Raw genomic sequence first — 17,878 nt, 5'->3', positions numbered from 1 at the left:
CACACATCTGTACACACAGACATGTACACACACATGAACACGCATGTCCATACACACACATCTGTACACACGTGTACACACGCACACATGTAAACACACATGTACACACACATACACATATGTGCACACACATACACACATGTGCACACACATACACACATGTACACACACATACACATATGTACACATGCACAGCCCCGGGATCCCCCCGGCACCCCCGGCCCCGGCGCTGAGCCCTCCGTGCCCGCAGGGGGCGCTGCCCGCGCCGGCCGCTCAGGGCCCGCTCTGCCCGGCGCCGCGGTATCGGCGGCACGCAATGGCGGAGGGGAGCGGCGTCTGCAGCTTCGTGTTCAAGAAGCGGGTCCGAGCCGCGGGCAGCGGCCGGCGAAAACGGCCCGGCAGCGACCAGGAGCGGGGTGAGGGCCGGGGGGAGCCGAGCCGGTGCGGTGGGGATTCCAGGGAGGGCCTGGTGCCGCCCCCAGCCCGTGCGCCCGCGGCAGCCCCGCGGCTGTGTCGGAGGGGATCTGGGTTGAGGCTTCTTGGGTCCTGGGAAAGGCTTCTGCCCCCGGAGGTGCTCGGACACCGAACAGGCTCCCAGGGAATGGCCGGCCCCAGGGCTGCCCGAGCTCCAGGAGCCTCGGGACGGCGCTCCCGGGGCGGGATTGTTGCGTGTCCCGTGGGCTCCGGCCGGGGCCGTGCCCCTCACGCCGGGCTTTCCCCGCAGAGAGCAGCGGGGACGAGGGCAGCACCGTGGTGCGGAAGGAGCGGCGGCGGGACGCCCCCAACCCCATGATCCAGAAGGTAAGGGAGCTCCGAGGGAGCGCCTGCTCCGCCCGGGGCTGCCTGCGGTGCCTGCCAGGCTCAGCCAGGACAGCGCTGGAGCCTTTGCTCCCCCATCCCCGCTGTCCCGCCCCAGACCAGGCGCTGCGCGAGGGACAGGCCGGAGTACGCCCCGAGCAGCAGCGAGGATGAGGATCCTGCCAAGGAGATCGGCGTCACCTACAAATCCACCAGGTCGGCGGTAAGGACGGGCAGCAGGGGCTCGGGTGTCAGCTCAGGTGGGGCTGGGGATCCCACTCCTCACAGACAGTCTGTCACTCTAAACATGGGATTGGACATTATTTCTCACTAATGCACCTCCCTGTCCCCTCTTAATAGCCAAGCACCTTGTGCTGGGTTTGTTCTTACAGTCCCTCCCTCCACGGGAGGCCATCAAAGGTTGGCCATTCCCTCTTAAAGTGGGAGTTAAAACTCCAGGATACCACTGGACTTGCCCAACACTGCACAGATTTTTCAGGAGAGGGAGCAGCTGGGTCAGGTTTGCTCAACGGTTGTGTTTGTGTTCTTGGTATTAGACCACCTTTTGCTGCTCCCAAGGGGGGCAGCATTTGCTCTGCCCAACCTTCTGGAGAGAATGGGGAGGGATGGGAGGAGGTGACAGCTTTGGGACCCCACAAGCTTTTGGCACCTAAGTTGGATTTGTATTTAATTGAGGCTGGCTGTAATTATTCTCTGGTTTCTGTGCAGCTGTTCTCAAAGATGTGATAAAAGCTAGGAATAGATATCTGTTCAGTCCATTAAAGAGGACTCTAAACCAGATTACTGTGTTGAAACTGAATTTTGGCCACCCCCAGCTGGGTCAGAAGCTCAGTAACATCCTGTGTGTGGGCAGGAGTGATTGAAGTTTTGGACATGGGTGAGCTGAGTGGGGCTTCCAGCTGAGCTGGGGCTGAGTGTGAAGGAGTAAAATAAGTATTCCCTGACTTCAGGCCAAAATTTGGGAGCAATGGGGAATTAGCACTCTGGCCTCTGCACACACTAGGCTGGAGCCTGGTGAGTTCTCCCTAACAAATGCCAAGAGATAAAGCAGGTGTGTCCAGTTCTTGTTCTGTGATAGCCCTTCAGGTACCCCAAGGAGCTCTCTGTCTTGTCCAGGTGTTCCCTCCACCCTTGCCACAAGTTTTCCTTGCTTTTTAGAAACCTGTTGGCCCAGAGGACATGGGAGCCACAGCAGTGTATGAACTGGACACAGAGAAGGAGAAGGATGCCCAGGCCATCTTTGAGCGCAGCCAGAAAATCCAGGAGGTGAGTGAGCCTTGCTCCTTGGGAACTCGTGCTCTGTAGCAGAAGAGCCTGTGCTTCACTCATTCCCCTCTGCACACCAAGAGGAGTTAGAGTCTTCCCTAGAAGTTCGAGAAGCCAGGAGTGTAACCCTTGAAGATGGGGGAGTTTTGTGGCTTTATTGGCATCTTGATGTTAAGGAAGGCAGGGTGGGAAGGAAGACTGGTGTCAGAGTGGTGACAATTAATCCGTGTCATGAAGCTCTCCTGATCCTTAATCATCTCTTCTTGCTTTCCTAGGAGCTGAGAGGAAAGGAAGATGATAAAATTTACCGTGGTATTAACAACTACCAGAAGTATGTGAAGCCCAAGGACACATCGATGGGAAATGCCTCTTCAGGAATGGTCAGGTGGGTTGGGATGAGCCTCGGGGGCTGTGACCACAGAGGAGCTCAGGCACCATCCCCGAGGCAGCGTTTGGGGCTGGAACTCTGCTGTCACTGGCAGTTTCCGCCTGACCAGTGTGGTGTCTGGTTCTGGCCAGGGCTCTGCTTCTGGGCCACTTTGCAGCCAGGCTGAGCCCTCTGCCCCCCTTTCAGGAAAGGCCCCATCCGTGCTCCGGAGCACCTGCGGGCCACGGTGCGCTGGGACTACCAGCCTGACATCTGCAAGGACTACAAAGAGACCGGGTTCTGCGGCTTCGGGGGTGAGTGCCTCGTGTCTGCAGCTCAGCACCAGCTGTGCAAAGGGATCCATCCCAGCTGTGACCCTGTGTTCGGGGTGCTGAGGCTGAGTCACAGACCCTTCTGTGCACAGCTGTTTATGGAAGGTTGTCATTCATGCCGGCCCTTCTCAAAGCCCAGGACCTCTAATTAGTGATTCTAGGAGTCCTGGGAGGGACCCCGGGATGTTCCAGTGTCCCACATTCTTATAGGTATTGTGTCCACTGAGACCATGTGAGGGATGGGTTTTCCTGTTCCTGATCCCACTTGCCATGTGCAGAAGTGCTGGAACTGTCCCTGTGGCACAGAGAGGATGATCCTCACAGCCTGTCAGCACTGAGGGATCCTGTACCTGCTCCAGGAGCTTACTGCTGCCCTGCAGAAGGAGCAATCAGATTTCCCCTGCTGGACAAAGCTCAGGCTGGCCTGGAATGAAGTGTCCTGGTAACACTCTGCCCTTGCAGCCTGTCTCATTTCCTCTTTGTGCTGCTTAGACAGCTGCAAGTTCCTGCACGACCGCTCGGACTACAAGCACGGCTGGCAGATCGAACGGGAGCTGGACGAAGGCCGCTACGGCGTCAATGGTACGGCCCCGGTGCCCCCACACTGTTCAGAGCTGTGCAGCTCCTGCTGCAGGAAAAGCTGAGGGCCAGGAGCCACTGACAGTGCAGAGCACGGCTGCTGCTTTCAGCCAAGCCCCGGCTCTCTGTGAAGGAGAGACACGCTGAGCACTGCTGCGTGGGTCGTAGCGGTGAGCTGTGTGGAGCGGGGGAGATGGGGCCATCTGTACCCCAGATGCCCAGGAGGTGGGATGTCATTTGTCACTCTGTCCATTGCTGTGGCCCAGCACTCATGAGCGCTGCTGTGCAAATGGAGGCTATTCTCAGTTGGAGCCAGAGCTTGGTGGCAGCTGGTTCAGAAGAAAGTCTAAAAAACAGGAGGGGGCTGGAGGATGTTTCTCTTTATAGCATTGAGTGGGTGAAGTAGAAAAGAATTTTCTCCTGAGATGAGCAACAGGCCTGCTGGCTCATTAGCCCTAATTATAGCACAGTCCCACACATGTTACTGACAGCAACACCCAGATGCCAGAGCTCCATTGTTTCCAACAGAGATTGAATCCCACCTGCTGCACTCTCCCCTTATTTCATGCCCCACAGGTGGGCTGGGCTGGCCTCTCCTCTCACTTCACTCTGGTTCACTTTGTCTTCTGCAGACGATGAAAACTACGAGGTGAGCAGTGATGAGGAGGACATGCCTTTCAAATGCTTCATCTGCAGAGGCTCTTTCAAGAACCCCGTGGTCACCAAGTAAGTGGCATGAGGAGCCACACGTGTGCTGTCTACCCAGCTCACGAGTCATTCATTCACTATTGAGGCAAAGACAAACCCAGCCCACGGGCTGTGGGTGGAACCTGCTTCTTGTCTGCCCTGGCTTTCAGGTGGGTGGGGGAATCCTGTGCGAGCCAGGGAGTCTCACAGCTGCAGCAGGAGCCTCCCCGTGGAAGGGATCTCAAGCACGAGCTTCTTAGATTTCCACAAATGCTGTCTCATCACCTCATCTTTCCCCCTTAATCTTGAGATTTTGTTTACACGCCATCGTTCCTCATTGAATGGCAGCTGCACTGCCTGAGACCATGTGAGCATGGGGAAACAAGGAGCTTGGCAAGGATGAGGAGGAGGCTGAGGACAGCCCTTTCTCACTCTGAACACTGTCCTGCTGGTGACTGTGTCTGTCTCTGTGCACTGGTGTCTCTGTGCTATCACTGCACATCAGTGAAGCAATGCTGCAACACCTTCCAGGGGACAGGGATACAGAGGAAGCTATGCCTGCAGCTCACTTTTGCCTCCCTTGGGGACCATGGAGAGAGGTGTCAGGCAGTGGAAGGGGCTGCCCAGGGAGCTGTAGAGGCCCCAGCCCTGGAGGTGTCCAATGAACAGCGGGACGTGGCACTCAGTGCTCTGGTTTGGGTGACAAAGTGGTGCTCGGTCAAAGGCTGGACTCGATGGTGGAGGTCATTTCCAACCTTGATGTCCCTGTGACCAGCAGTGGTTCCAGTGACTCCAGGACAGTGATGGTGTCTGGTGACTTGCAGTCACCTGTGTGTCTCTGTCCAGGTGTCGGCACTACTTCTGTGAGAGCTGTGCCCTGCAGCACTACCGCAAATCCCAGCGCTGCTACGTCTGTGACAAACAAACCAACGGGGTCTTCAACCCTGCAAAAGGTAACGGGCTCCTGGGGCAGCACCTGAGCAGCAAAGGCACCAGCTCCTTCTGGCACCAGGAGCTTCCTGGTGTTGGGCCTGGCCCTGAGTGGCAGTTCACAGTTCTCAGCTGCCAGCAGAGCTCAGTTAGTGTCAGGAGACATTAAATCATGGATGCAATGTGAGCATCTGTGCTTGCCCAGGTGGGGAACTTGGGGACGGACTGGAGAGGGAAGGGGGTTGTGCCACGGGAGCAGAGGCAGAAGCTTGTGTGGCCAGCAAACAGGGGTAGCTCCAAGCTGAGCCTCTAAGTAAGGGATTTTTGGTAGCTGCCCTGGTCCTGGGTGTTCACAGAATCTGGGCCCTGGCTCTGGGGTGGGGTAGCCTCTCATCTGGAGCTTCATCATGCCTGTTCCTGTTTTTCAGAGCTCATGGCAAAATTGGAAAAACACAAAGGGGAGGAGGAGCAACAGTCAGAGCCTGAAGAGGACCCACAGTAGCAGAACACATTTTGTACATAAGTGAATAAAGTTTTTGTAGGAGAAAAAAAAGCTCACAGCTGTTGCCAGGAGTTGTGTATCCAACCAGCAGCCACTGAACCGTGTCCACCTGTGCTGGACTCTGTCTGTGCTGCCTGGGGGAGCACAAGGCAGGACAGGTAAGACTCAAAGGCTGCCTCCCCCAGAACCCCTGAGTGCAGCTGGGGAAGGAGGGTGAGTGTTCAGTTACTTCCCAATTGCTGCTTCTGACCATGGCTGCTGTTTCACTGCTAACTGTGCACACATCCTGCTGCTGTGTAAGCAGCAACAAAGTTAATTTAAACCCCTAATCTTTGAGCATGGAGCAAGATGCCAGCATGGGCAGGGATGAGAAAGATGAGCTTGCATGGAGTTCATCCTGAGCCCTAAAAATGTTAATTCATGGGAAAGCAGGCTGGAGAACTGCAGTTACTGGGCATTTATTCCCTCCTGTCTTGGTTCCTAGAACTCAGTGGGCTAACACACTTCTTCAATCAACCCTGCTTGTAAGACTTCATAACAAGCCAGGAAATTAATATCTTCTTACTAACAGCAAGATTAAATCAGGAGCCAAACCTGACCCTAGGGAGGAAGCAGAACTGGGCCTGGCCTTAACAAACAAACCGGGAAAATTTTACTGAAACTTTCAGAAAAGAGCAAGTGCAGGTGTGTGCAGGTGGTGCTTTAGTTGAAGTATGTTTCTGAAACATGAAGGCAGCTGCCATAAGCTGGTGAGCTGTATGAAACTACAGAGGTAAAAGCAAGCATGCATAGCCAGCCTGTCTCCCTCTGTGATTCACTCCATCATCCTGCACAAGCAGCAGACTTACAAAACAACTTCAGAAATATTTTATTTCTTCTGGAAAAAAACTAAAGTAACAAACTTTGTCTGGGTTCAAGTACAGTTTAAACACAAGAAGGACCTGTTGCCAGCACCACTACTTCCATCAACTGCACCTACACAAGGATTCTCAGTGCTTCAGTAAAGATGACCTCTAGCACCCATGGTCCTTGGAAAAAAAGTCAAACTAAAAGCCTTAAATACACCTCCAAAAAAACCAAACACCACGGAATGGGGGAAAGCTGCCAGAGCAGCAGGGCAGAGTCACACAGCCATGAATCACAGGGAGCCATGTGAGCAGCTTCTACCTGTCAGTGAGGGAAGGCAGAACAGCAAAGGTAATGGAAAGGTTAAAGTTCAATCCTTACAGGAGTTGTGACCAAGAGGATCAGCATGGAAATCAGTTTACTCTTCCTCTGCGCTAGGCTCAGTCACTGAGAACAGGCAGGTAAGAGTGCTTCGTGCTGTGAAACCAGCCCAGCTCACATGAAGTTCAGCTGGAAGGGGATAAAAAAGCTGGTACATTGTACAGGCATCCACACTGCTCTGGTGATCCAGGAAGCTGGAAGGGGAGGCTGGAAGGCCCTGTCTGACCTGGAGTTCTGAGTGCTCAGTCTTCAAAAGCCCTATCCAGACTGGAAGAATCCAGTGCTGCAGAGGAATGCCCAGTGCAGCAGGAGTGCCTGGAATTGCATCAGCTTGTCTTTGATCTCCCATTTTTCATCACAAAGCAGTAACTAAGAATATAATCCCTTTTTCCCCCCCCATTAAAACTTGCCCTGATGGCAACACTGTTACAGGAACATTACTAGTTCTAAGAGAATGCCCAAAACTAAAAGCTGCCCACCTCCCCTCAACTCTAAGGCACCCTTAAAAAAAGAGAAAGAACCAAAGAGGGCAGGGATGTGCAGCCTCAACAGTGATGAAGCTAGTGATTTTTAGAAACACAGAGAGACCATAACTACACAGACTCACTCAACCCCCTCGAGTGCTCTACCAGTGCTCAGCTGGAAGAATGGGGGCTCCAGGCACTGCCCCTCCTGGGATACTGCACAGCTCCTTGGGTTGATCCTTTTCCAGCTCAGGTCTGTCCATTTGTATCCAGGCTACTTAAGTAAACAGGTGGTTGAAGTTCCTTCCCAAGGACCTGTAAACTCTTCTGTGTGTAACATTCATCAGCTTTTATGAACAGGACCAACAAATTACAATGTCCAGAAAGCTCCTCAGTGTAGTCCCTATTTTTCTAGAATTCCCAGTCATCCACATCCAGCTGCTCCAGATTTGATACCAACCCAAAAATGCCACTGGGATCCTGGGGCAGTGTCCCTTCCAAATTGGTGATGGGGGTGACAGGGCGCAGAAGTTCAGGGAGTGCTTCAGAAGCACGGCGCTTGATCTGCACAGGAAGGACAGAATGAGCACGTGGGGCTGCTCAGCTGCTGCTCCACAGCCAGCACTGCAGTCAGAAGCAACAGGCAGGAAACACACAGGGTCTCCCTAAGGAGTAGGTTACAACTGCCTCGCCCCAAGCAACCTGCAGGGGAAGAGCTGTTATGGCTCCCAGGACGGGCAGATTTAAAATATCTCTTAGATGCTTCAAGAACAGCCCAAGCACCTCCCCAGAGGATGTGACCATCACCACACTGCACTACAAATAAGTAAAAAAAACTGACTTAATCTTCCCCATCACACAAAATTCAACATCCCCACCCTCACAGCAAGACAAAACAAAGCACTGTGCTTTACCTGTAGATTAATTAGCTCCTTACCTGCTTAAAAAAGGGGTGACTGAGCAGAGTGCCTGCACTTGGCCTGTGGAAGGGAAGTAGAATGAGAGAAGGACACCAGAAAATGAATCAGTGCTTGAAGTCAGGTAGAGAGAATAAGAAAAGACCAGGGTCCTTCCTGCCTCTCCCATTTCTCAGCTGTTTGGTATCTCCCTTTTTTCAGCAGTAGCAGTGCTTATTAGGCATTTACAATCACACAATATTTTATGCAAGGAGTTCAACCTCCTTGTTCTAACCTTTAAATTAACATACTTGCATTCCCTACACCTGGCCAAGGAAGTGCCTGAGCAGTGGGGCACCCCTGAGGTGTCTGTCATGGCCAAAGATTGCCCTCACTACAAAGAAAAATGCAGCTTTGATCACTTCCCCTCGTTGCTCTCTGCTGGTTGAGGAGCAGCCATTTGCAGTGATGGGAACTAGGTAAACAGTCTCAGAGGGGCCAGAAACACAAGTTGTTCAGTTTCTTGATGTGCAGCACCACCCATCTCCCAAGGAAGGCAAAGGAATTCCTCAGGCTCTCATACAGGAGGTGCTCAAAGTGTTAATACTGCTCGTTCTACACACTTGGACCACTCTCCTCAACAGATGGGTCACATCCTCACTCCACCACACTTTCAGAAAGAAAACTATAAACAGTATCTGCTAACTCCCATAGTTTAACCAGCCCCAGAACAGTGCAGGTGGGGAGAGCAGCTTTCACCTGGCTTTACCTGAAACTGGGGTTCCTCTGCAGGCACTGCTCCACGAAGTTATGGAAGTAGGAGGAGAAGGTGCGCAGGTAGGGGTGCAGGGCTGGCTCCCCGTTGGCCGCGCGCACGTTGCTCGTGGCCGTGCTCTCCCCCATGCCATAGTTGGCACTGGAGCGGGACGTCTTCATCGTCAGCTCATCAGCAGGGATTGTGGTGGTGTCTAGCAGGCAGGGAACAGTTCCATTCAGCTTTTCCAAGAGCATCTGGAGGAGCAGGGGCACAAGCAACATCAGGCACAGTTAAGGCTCTCCATTCGTGCAGGCAGGACATCCTCGTGTGTTCACGTCCCCGAGCAGGAAAGCAGTTCCGGGTGCCAGGATGAAGGACAAGGAAGGAGCTTGCAAACCTTACCTGAGTAGAGGGCATGTCTTTAAATGGGACGTGTCCATTTGCCAGCTCACAGGCTGTTATCCCCACGCTGTAAATGTCAGATTTTGCATCGTAACCCTGCAGATTCTACATGAAAAGGAAAAGAAAAATTAGCCTCAGGGACTTGGATGTGATTGAATGGGCAACACCCATGATTCAATTGCAAGTCAACAAACCCAGATAGAACAGGAACAGCACAAGCCACAGACAGACTGGTTTAGTGTGGTGAGGGCTTTTTGGTTTGTTAAAACGCACAGTTAAGGGCAACATTTATGTAACTGAAATCAGTCAACCTGCAGGGACAGCATCTGCCCTGGGTAACTTGCATCTGATGTAATACTTTGTTAATGAGACAACCTGTAGAGCTGCCTACAATTAAACTGTTGAGTCAACTAGATCAATTTCTCCCCACCTGTCCTGCATCCACACCAAATCTGTTTCCTTTAGCCTCTCCCCTTATTTTTGCTTGCATTTACGTACCCTTCCCCTTGCTAGGGGTCACTGGTTTTAAGATAAAAAAGAAAAAAGGACTAAAGCTCATCACTAGAAAGCAGCTCTGCAGGTTCTCTCATATCTCCCACCCTCCATCCCTTCAACCTGCCCGAAGAGCTCACAAAATTATACAGATACAACACTAAACACGAGCAGTTTCTTTTAAACACACCTGCTGCAAAACCTCAGGACTGAGCCAAGGCAGCACTTTGATGCTGTATTTGGGGAAGTCATGAACAACTTTGAGTCGCTGCCCGTGGTTGATCATGCTCAGGTTACTGCGCAGGCCAGAGAGGTACACCTTCCCATCCACAGAGATCAGGATATGGCTGGCTTTAACACTCCTGGGGAAAAGGGAAAAACAGTCAGGCTCCCTGGCCTTCACCAAACAGCTCAATGCATAGGACAATACCTGATCAGCTTCCTACCAGGACCCTGAGACTCCTAACATCTTTGGGTGCTGGGCAAAATCAATTAACAGGATTCTATTCATTCCCTTTGCAAGTTCCCAAAGAATGTTTCTGTGGTGAGGAAAAATGCAGGACTAAATGTTATGGATTGTGATTTTAGATACACAGTGGTCTTTGGGATAAATTTGCTCCACGATGACACTTTCATGCAGCTTAGTAAGATGTGATGTCACTTCCCATGAGTATCAAACTGATTTGCTCTAACTGCAACGTAAGACAAATCTTAATGTGCTCTGTGTCTCCTGATTCACCCTCTGCTCTACTCTGAGTATGATTTCCAAGAACACCCACCAGAAGGAAAATGGCCAATGTATTTTTCAATACCTATGTACATAGCCCATATGGTGGATGTAGTCAAGTGCTTTCAAGACACCTTGGAGAATGTAAGCAATGGCCAGTTCAGTCATCCCATCTGTAAAATGAGTACAGATTAAATCTTTTGCAGAACCTAGAAAGAAACAAAACACCACCTGTCAGAACAAAAGCCTCAAGGACACTTCAGCTCTTCATTTCACAGAATATGAGGGTCAGAAAAATGTACCCCCTTCTCCACTCACCATAGGCCATGAAAGAAGTCACTACCCACAGCTCATTCTCAGCTATGAAAGTTGCTTTGTATGGCACAATGTTAGGGTGGTTGAAGAGCTTGGAAACATGAAGTTCCCCCTAAAATAAAAAGGTATTTTGATTAAATTTAGTAAATGCAGAAACATGACTGCAGTACTGATAGGCACTGCTCTTGCTGTCTGTCCTCTTCTGAGCTTGCATGATGAGTGGTGTTACCTGCAAGAATGTGACCATTTCATTTGTGCAGGCCTCCAAGTTCACTCTTCTGACTGTGACATACTCTCCTGTGGGTTTATACCTGGCCAGGTTCACGACCATCAAGTCTTCAAAGCCTCTGCCTGAAAGAGAAAGCACTGAAGCTTCAGCAGTGTTTCTGGAAGCACTGAGAGGAACTCCTCCAGCCCCTTTCCCTCCAATAATCTTTACTCTCACTCACTCAAACTACTTTTGGCCTTGTAAAAGAGTCATTGTTCCATCAGATATCACCTTCCTTGGCATATATCCCACTGAGAGCAATCCTCCTAGCCAGAATGATCCCCCCCCTTCAAATTCAGCACTGAGGCAGAGTGATTAGACTGTACTGCACCCCCAGCATCACAGACCCAACCCCATGCCCCTCTCAGGTGAAAACCTTCAGGACTCTAATGACTTCAATCATTTTTTATCCGAATGATTTTAAAATCAAAGATGCAGACATCCAGTATAAAAAAATATGCAATCAATCAAGAAAAGGACAACAAATCTGCAGAAATTATTTTCTTTACAAAGCAGACTCTGATCTTCCAGCCCTCCAGAATTACCTATGATAGTGAGCAACTCATAGCAGCTGCTGTCTGGCAGGAAGTTGCTCATGGTGTCCCTTTTAGGGGAAGAAGCTATCGACTCGGAGCTTGCCTCATTTGTCTGAGGAAAAAAAAAATGAAGTCAGGTCAAAGGAAATAAAGATCACCTGCTGGAAATCATCTGTACCTCATCATACACTTCAAAATAATAGGAATACAGAAAAGAACTTAAATGCTGTAAAAATAATTTTAAATAGACATTTATCAATTGAAATTCAGGAAATGCCTCATTTCAGAAGGTCCAGACAAATGTGTTATGTAACAAGTAGATGTTAATCACTGTAAACAAGAACCTATTCAGGAATATTTGGAAAATGCCAATTATTCCCCTGGACAGTCTAAACTCTGCTTCACAGTAACTGCCTTTCTCTTCTAATTACAAACTTGTGTGCCACCATCCTGCAGCCTGAGCCAGAGGCAAAGGGAAGCTGTTCCCAGCCCTTCTCTGCACTGGACCATTGGTGTTCCTGGTGGATGCTGCTGCTCCTGGTTCTCAGCTGCTCACCCAGGATAAGCCAGCACAGCTGAAGTTGCTTAGCTGAATGGTACAAGTGATGGAGAAAATCAGACACACATGAAAAGAAAAGCTTCAAATGAAAGCAAAAACTGCAAAGCAAAAATGCTTCTAAAAACAAAAACAAAAAAAAAAAAAGGGGGGGGGGGGGGGGGGGAAGCACCCCCACACCACCACCCAGGGAAGCAGCATTCCCAAGCCTGTCAGCTTTCCCTCACTCCATCTGACATAAAGCTTTCTGCATACAACACTGAAATCTTTCCCTGCAGGATTTTGCAGATTATAAACTTCAATGTTCTTGCAAGTTCTTTTATATCTTCCAACTCCTTTAAATGTCCAAAGTCACAAGGAGAGCGTCCTAACAGGGATTAAAATTTATTCTGTATCTAAAACAGTCTTTAGTTATCTCAAATTTCCAGCACATTAACTCCTTCTGGCATTTGGAACACCGCCTCAATTTTTCCACCTCATTTTTCATCAACTGCAAATGCCCTTTATCAGACCTTTCCCATGGTACATGAAGCAGAAAAAGTTTGTGCCTTTTCCTACCATGACAGCAGACTCCAATTTTTATATCCATCACTGAAAGATGGGAACAACACAGTGACAGCTGAAGAGCAAGGAACTTGCTGTTCTACCCTCAGCCCAGGGTAAATGCAGTGCAAAGAGCACAGACAGGAGTTTACTGTAAATTACCTCTGGGTGCCCAAGTGTACTTTGGGAGTAAATTAGAGCCACACTTCCCAAGTTCCACCTTTTCAACTGGCTGTGAACAGCACACTGCCTGCCTTTAAAATAGGTGTATTTTCCATTAAGCAAAAAGGCAAAAACTAAGATTTGTGGCACTTCAGTATAATTTCAGCTCAAACAACTCAGTCCCATTTCAGCATAGCTAAAACCCCTGGGAGCAGCATTCCCAGATCCTTTCTGTCAGTGAACACTACAGTGCTGTTCCTTAGCTCAGAACAGGCAGAAACTTTCCACTCAGTATTTCACTTCTGCTAAAGAGGCCTGTTCATTCTAATCTCAGCTGTATCACTCATTACTTCTTTCAGCAATTTCACACAGTCCTGTCAACAGCAAGATTGCCAGGACAGACACACAGGCAGACAGAAACCTCTGAAGCAGACAGGCAGCACCAAGGAGATGGAAGCAGGAGGCTGGGAAGCAGTCATGGAGCAGTGACAGCTGGTGAGACACTCAGCAACATGTAAGTGGTTTGCTTTGTTAAAGTCCACTCCCACTTGGGAGAGCACAAGCCAACAAAACAGATGCAAAGAATTAAATAAATGTAATCTTATTAATGGTGTAGGCTGTGCAGTAATGGAAAAATGCTGTGAATTCCCTATTGAAAAGTCTTCCAGTATGAGGTTTTCACTCACCTCTCTTCATGTGACCAATAACAGAGTTAATGTAAAAGGAGCTCAACCAGAAATTTATCAACATCATACAACAGCTTTAAAAAAGAAAGTTAAACTGAAATGTCATTTATGAGATACTGCAAGAAAGCTCCTCAGTGGTTTCACACAGGACAATTTCTGGTGTATGGTCAAAAGCAGCTGCAAAATGAAGTCCCACATTACCAGTTTTATGGCACAACATTCATTTAGAGCCGGCTTTTGGCTTGGCTGTCCAGTTTAACTGGAGATAGACTTAAAGGAAATTAATCTTTGAAAGGCAACTACTGTTGTAAATGCTGTAACAATCAGTTACGTGATGCTTGCAAGGATCTGCATTTGCCAAATGACATTGACTGAGTTAGAAAGAGGGCATATCAGTTTTGTTCTGCTGTATTCCCCTCCACCTCCTCACTCCCTCTCTCACTTCAGCATAAAGAACAAAAATTTTCCTCCCATCCCCCTCCCCAAATTATGTACTTTTCTCTAGAGCCCTGGTGGAAAAAACCAGTCTTTTATTTAGATGTAAAAAGGTTAAAATGAGAATTAGCAGAAGTGTCTAAACCCCAAGAAAACCCTTGGAAAAAACCAAAACAGATGCTAATCTCAACTTGCTTCCAGCCAAGCATGTCTAACACTCAGCAATTAAAAAAAAAAACAGTGTGAATTTACTCAATTTTATACAGAACATTCCATATACATCTCCTATTCTGAACTTTTGTTTGTGCCAGTAAATTACAGATGTTGACACAAAAACCAATTATAAGCAGCCTGAACTCACACAATGCCTATGATTTTATGGTCAAATCACACTTAATTCATGTTTGTAATTGGCTTAAACTAGAGTAACACCTGCACACCTGTGGTGTGGGGAGGTGGGGAATAATTTAGATTAAGATACTCTATTGTAAATAGTGATATTTTATGTGTTGCATGCTCATTATGAACCAGACAGTGAGCAATCAGGGCCTGCAGAACAAATGTTTTTCAGAAGTTCCATAAAACTAAACCTTCCTTCCTTCCTGCTCTGAAGGATCAGAACTAAATCACCTCAAAAAGAGATCCTTGAGGGGCTGGAGGGAGGAGAATGACAAACACATAGAAACCCAAGAGATTAAGTTTAAATTTCTGAATTATCACAAATGGTTTGAAAACCACACACCAAAATTTTCACTCCAGGGTGAAACCTGTTTCCACACTTGTAGAGGTAAATATAGAGATGAGATATATAACTAAGGTAAAAAGAAAAATCAAACTTCCACAAGGAATAATCTCCATGCAATGAACCACAGCACCACAGCCTGCACAAGTCACTTACTTTTCTCCGAGAGTCACCCGGAGGCTGCTCTGGAGTAAAGAAATTAATTGTTCACCATGTTGTGTTCAACAGATACCCATTAAAATATAGTTGGAAAACTAAGCAAATAACCCTAGATGGCCCTTCTTGAGATCAAACACACATGACTTTTTTGTTTTATGCAAAGGCATTTAATTTGCACACAAAATAGCAACACTAGTCACACTGCAGTACATGTACAGGATCAAAGAGATTCACAGTGCCACTGGTTGTATATTTGACATAAATGTTACTGACAATTTTTTTTTACTGTAACTAAATATTAACCTTCTGCCACATCCCTGCTTATTGCAGGGGGTTGGACTTGGTGATCTTTAAAGGTCCTCTCCAACCCAAACAATTCTGTGATTATAAACACATTCAAAGATGACTCTTAAATACAGAAGAAACTATCTAATATTATTCAAAAAGTAATAAAAATTCCTTTACTCCACTTAGAAGCTCAAAATCTAGACGTATTTCCTATGCTCTGTTTATTTTCCATGTCACTGATCAGGAATTCTGCATCCTAGGGGGCAACTTTGTTTGTTATGCAGAAGCAGAGCACAAACGCATCAGCTCCTGCTCCTGAGGAGACATCAACAGTTTCAAAATCTATTTTAGCTCAGAAAATTATAATTAACCCTCCTAAACCCCAAATCCATCTTTTGCATAAGAAAAAAGATGTGGTTATGCTAAGCAATGCAGAACTAATTTTTAACTGTTATCAACATGGAAATGATTTCCAAATAACTTTCTAGATCTTGGATGCTTCCATGTTAAATTTCTGGGCTCAGCCAGCTTGACTGCCTGGATTTACAATTAGATTTAACCATCTCTTTTAGTGATAAGATAATCTTCACCGCCAAATGACCAAATTTTACAGCTAAAATAAAACATTTCTAGCAATGTCATTAAACAAGAGGAAAACTTACCTCCGAACAGCTCAAACTCTCTTAACCCCTCAACAATGAACTTCTCAGACACCCACCGCTGAAAGAAATAAAAATTCTCCACACAGTCAGTTATTCCAGCTACAGGAAAAGTTTTTTTCCCCCCTTCCCCACAAAAAAAAAAAAAAAAAAAAAAACACCCCAAACTTCAACGATTCTACTGTATCATGTATACATTTATACTGTGGTCTGAAATGGATTGGCTGCATCAGCAGCGACATCCTTACTTTGGACATCCTTTGGGTGCCAGTGACATGCACCCAGCAGCCACGCTGCTGCTGCTGTTATTCCCAATCAACATGCACTTACAATAAAGTCAACACCATTTTAAATCATTCCAACAAGTTTTTATACATGCACATATAGCAAAGACAATCACCATGCCACAACTCTCTCATACAGCCAAGTAAAAGTTGAGTTTTTACATGTAATAGATTTTTTAAAATGCTTTCACTATTTACAAAGAGGTGATATCCTCGAGAATTCAAATACTTTCATTATATAGCTATTGAATGAATGCAAAATTAGAATGTAACTATCCTAAAGCTGTTGTTCTCTTCCAGAATTCATGTTTGAAATTCACAGCAAGCATTAAATCGTGCAAAGGAGTGTTTCCACCACTATCTAATACTGCAGTTCAAATAATATACAGATACACACTTAGGATACAACAGAATTGGAGATTTTAAGCTTGCAGAGTGCGGATCATCAATCACAAACACTCCCATGGCAGAATTTGCTACTTAGCAAAACAATTTAATAAACAGCTGATGTTCAGTGCACGGGAAGCCGGTCCTAGGAAGCACCGATGAGCCTTTAGGTGATGATAACTCAAAACTTGTATGCAAGAATACCATTTGAAAGCCCTGGAAGTGGTTCTGTTGCAGGAAACTTCCTCATTTAGAAAAGCAGAATTAAACAAAGCAGCTGTGTTTAGCTTTGCAAGCAAAGTGAAGGGGAAAAAAACCCATAAATTGTGACAAAGAAATCCTCACCTCCTCACAGAGGTGAGCAGGCTACTTCTTAAAGAACCACTGAAAAAAACCAGCATTAGGGCCCTTTTTCTTCCCTGCAAAGCCCATCCCAGCCCCTTTGCACCGCAGCCCAAGGAGATACACGTCTACGTGTGAGCAATAAAGGCTTTAGTGCAGGGTTTTTAACCAGCGCTGGTTGCACACCGGCCCATGTCCTGTCATCAACCCTATAAGCAGTTTTCCTGTGCCCTTACGGTGCTCTCCAGGCCCGGCCGCTCTGCACAAGCGCAAGGCTCGTTCTACCGAGACATGAGGGAAGCTGGAAGATCTTCAACACTCACCCTAATGCGCTCGGGTTTACTTACAAGGAAAGACATGGATCCGCCGCCGTGGGACACACGCAGCACAAAGGGCGGGACACCTGCGGGCACAGAGCGCGTCACCCCTCACCCGAGGCGGTAACCCCGGCAAGCACCACGGGTACCCCACAAAGCACCGGCACCCCCGAACTCCGCCAGGCCCGGCACTCCCAGGACAGCGCCAGCAGAGCGGTAACTCCGGCAAGAACGGCCCCGAGCCTCCCAAAGCAGCGACACCCCCGAACACCGGTGCGGGCCCGTCCCGCAGAGCTCAGCTCAGCTCCGCTCCGCTCCGTTCCTCTCCTCTCCGCTCCGCGGGCCCCTCACCCGTGCGGGGCCGTCCCGCAGAGCTCGGCTCGGCTCGGCTCGGCTCGGCTCGGCTCCGCTCCGCTCCGTTCCGTTCCTCTCCGCTCCTCGGGCCCCTCACGTTGCGGCCGCCGCTCACCGGCGAAGGACGCTGCGCGTGACGTCAGCGCGCCGACATGTGACGCGCGGGCGCGCTCGCGTGACGTCACCACCGAGCTGCCGCGAGCGGCGGGTGGAGCGGGCGCCATGTTAGGACAGGGCCAGAGCCGGGATTGTCCCCCTGGGCCCGACGCTGGTGAGGCCGCACCTCAAGTGCTGTGTCCAGTTCTGGTCACCTCTTTATCGTTAAAGAGATACTGAGGGTGTGGAGAGCGTCCAGAGAAGGGAATGGAGCAGGGAAGGGGCTGGAGCCCCAGGAGAGG

The 17,878-nt window shown here is 48.6% G+C and overlaps 2 protein-coding genes across 11 annotated transcripts; one reads left to right on the top strand and one right to left on the bottom strand.

Annotated features, from left to right (window-relative positions):
* The first annotated feature begins 312 nt into the window (after positions 1–312).
* Positions 313–5,532, top strand: RNF113A (ring finger protein 113A). 2 transcript variants are annotated; one of them, XR_009933944.1, is made up of 10 exons: positions 313–416; positions 725–801; positions 917–1,021; positions 1,978–2,085; positions 2,361–2,470; positions 2,660–2,766; positions 3,277–3,366; positions 3,996–4,089; positions 4,875–5,003; positions 5,409–5,532. XR_009933944.1 is itself a non-coding variant. In XM_062508428.1 (10 exons), exons 1-10 carry the CDS (start codon positions 317–319, stop codon positions 5,480–5,482), a joined length of 972 nt encoding a protein of 323 aa, XP_062364412.1. In that variant the 5' UTR covers positions 313–316; the 3' UTR covers positions 5,483–5,532. The 2 variants fall into 2 exon arrangements, 1 of the variants encoding a protein (XP_062364412.1); XM_062508428.1 differs by having other exon boundaries at positions 4,897–5,003.
* On the bottom strand, positions 2,328–17,590 carry STRADA (STE20 related adaptor alpha). Of its 9 annotated transcripts, none has more exons than XM_062508421.1 (13): positions 17,133–17,571; positions 15,800–15,857; positions 14,847–14,875; positions 11,576–11,678; positions 10,992–11,113; positions 10,766–10,874; positions 10,533–10,656; positions 9,911–10,082; positions 9,229–9,333; positions 8,839–9,080; positions 8,111–8,153; positions 7,634–7,737; positions 2,328–2,363 (listed from the first exon to the last, which is right to left on the bottom strand). In XM_062508421.1, the coding sequence occupies exons 1-13, from the start codon at positions 17,166–17,168 to the stop codon at positions 2,357–2,359; spliced, it is 1,254 nt and encodes a 417-aa protein (XP_062364405.1). In that variant the 5' UTR covers positions 17,169–17,571; the 3' UTR covers positions 2,328–2,356. The 9 variants fall into 9 exon arrangements, with proteins under 9 accessions (XP_062364405.1, XP_062364402.1, XP_062364403.1 ...); XM_062508418.1 differs by lacking the exon at positions 2,328–2,363 and having other exon boundaries at positions 6,334–7,737; positions 17,133–17,212; positions 17,478–17,590; XM_062508419.1 differs by lacking the exon at positions 2,328–2,363 and having other exon boundaries at positions 6,334–7,737; positions 17,157–17,212; positions 17,478–17,571.
* Positions 17,591–17,878: the final 288 nt, after the last annotated feature.

This window comes from Cinclus cinclus, chromosome 24, assembly GCF_963662255.1.
Source record: "Cinclus cinclus chromosome 24, bCinCin1.1, whole genome shotgun sequence".
Taxonomy (NCBI): domain Eukaryota; kingdom Metazoa; phylum Chordata; class Aves; order Passeriformes; family Cinclidae; genus Cinclus; species Cinclus cinclus.
The sequence above is the reverse complement of the archived record's forward strand: the minus strand, read 5'-3'. Positions and strand labels throughout refer to the sequence as shown.

What these genes read in the sequence shown, in the direction of transcription:
- RNF113A (XM_062508428.1), top strand. Translation starts at nt 317, where the DNA reads ATGGCGGAGGGGAGCGGCGTCTGCAGCTTCGTGTTCAAGAAGCGGGTC. An exon ending in CGGGTTCTGCGGCTTCGGGG is followed by an intron (nt 2,767 to 3,276) that starts GTGAGTGCCTCG and finishes TGTGCTGCTTAG; the next exon opens with ACAGCTGCAAGTTCCTGCAC. An exon ending in GGTCTTCAACCCTGCAAAAG is followed by an intron (nt 5,004 to 5,408) that starts GTAACGGGCTCC and finishes CCTGTTTTTCAG; the next exon opens with AGCTCATGGCAAAATTGGAA.
- STRADA (XM_062508418.1), bottom strand. Translation starts at nt 17,168, where the DNA reads ATGTCTTTCCTTGTAAGTAAACCCGAGCGCATTAGG. An exon ending in CATATGGGCTATGTACATAG is followed by an intron (nt 10,083 to 10,532) that starts GTATTGAAAAAT and finishes CCTTTTCCCCAG; the next exon opens with GAGTGTTAAAGCCAGCCATA. An exon ending in AAGACATGCCCTCTACTCAG is followed by an intron (nt 9,081 to 9,228) that starts GTAAGGTTTGCA and finishes CTGCTCCTCCAG; the next exon opens with ATGCTCTTGGAAAAGCTGAA.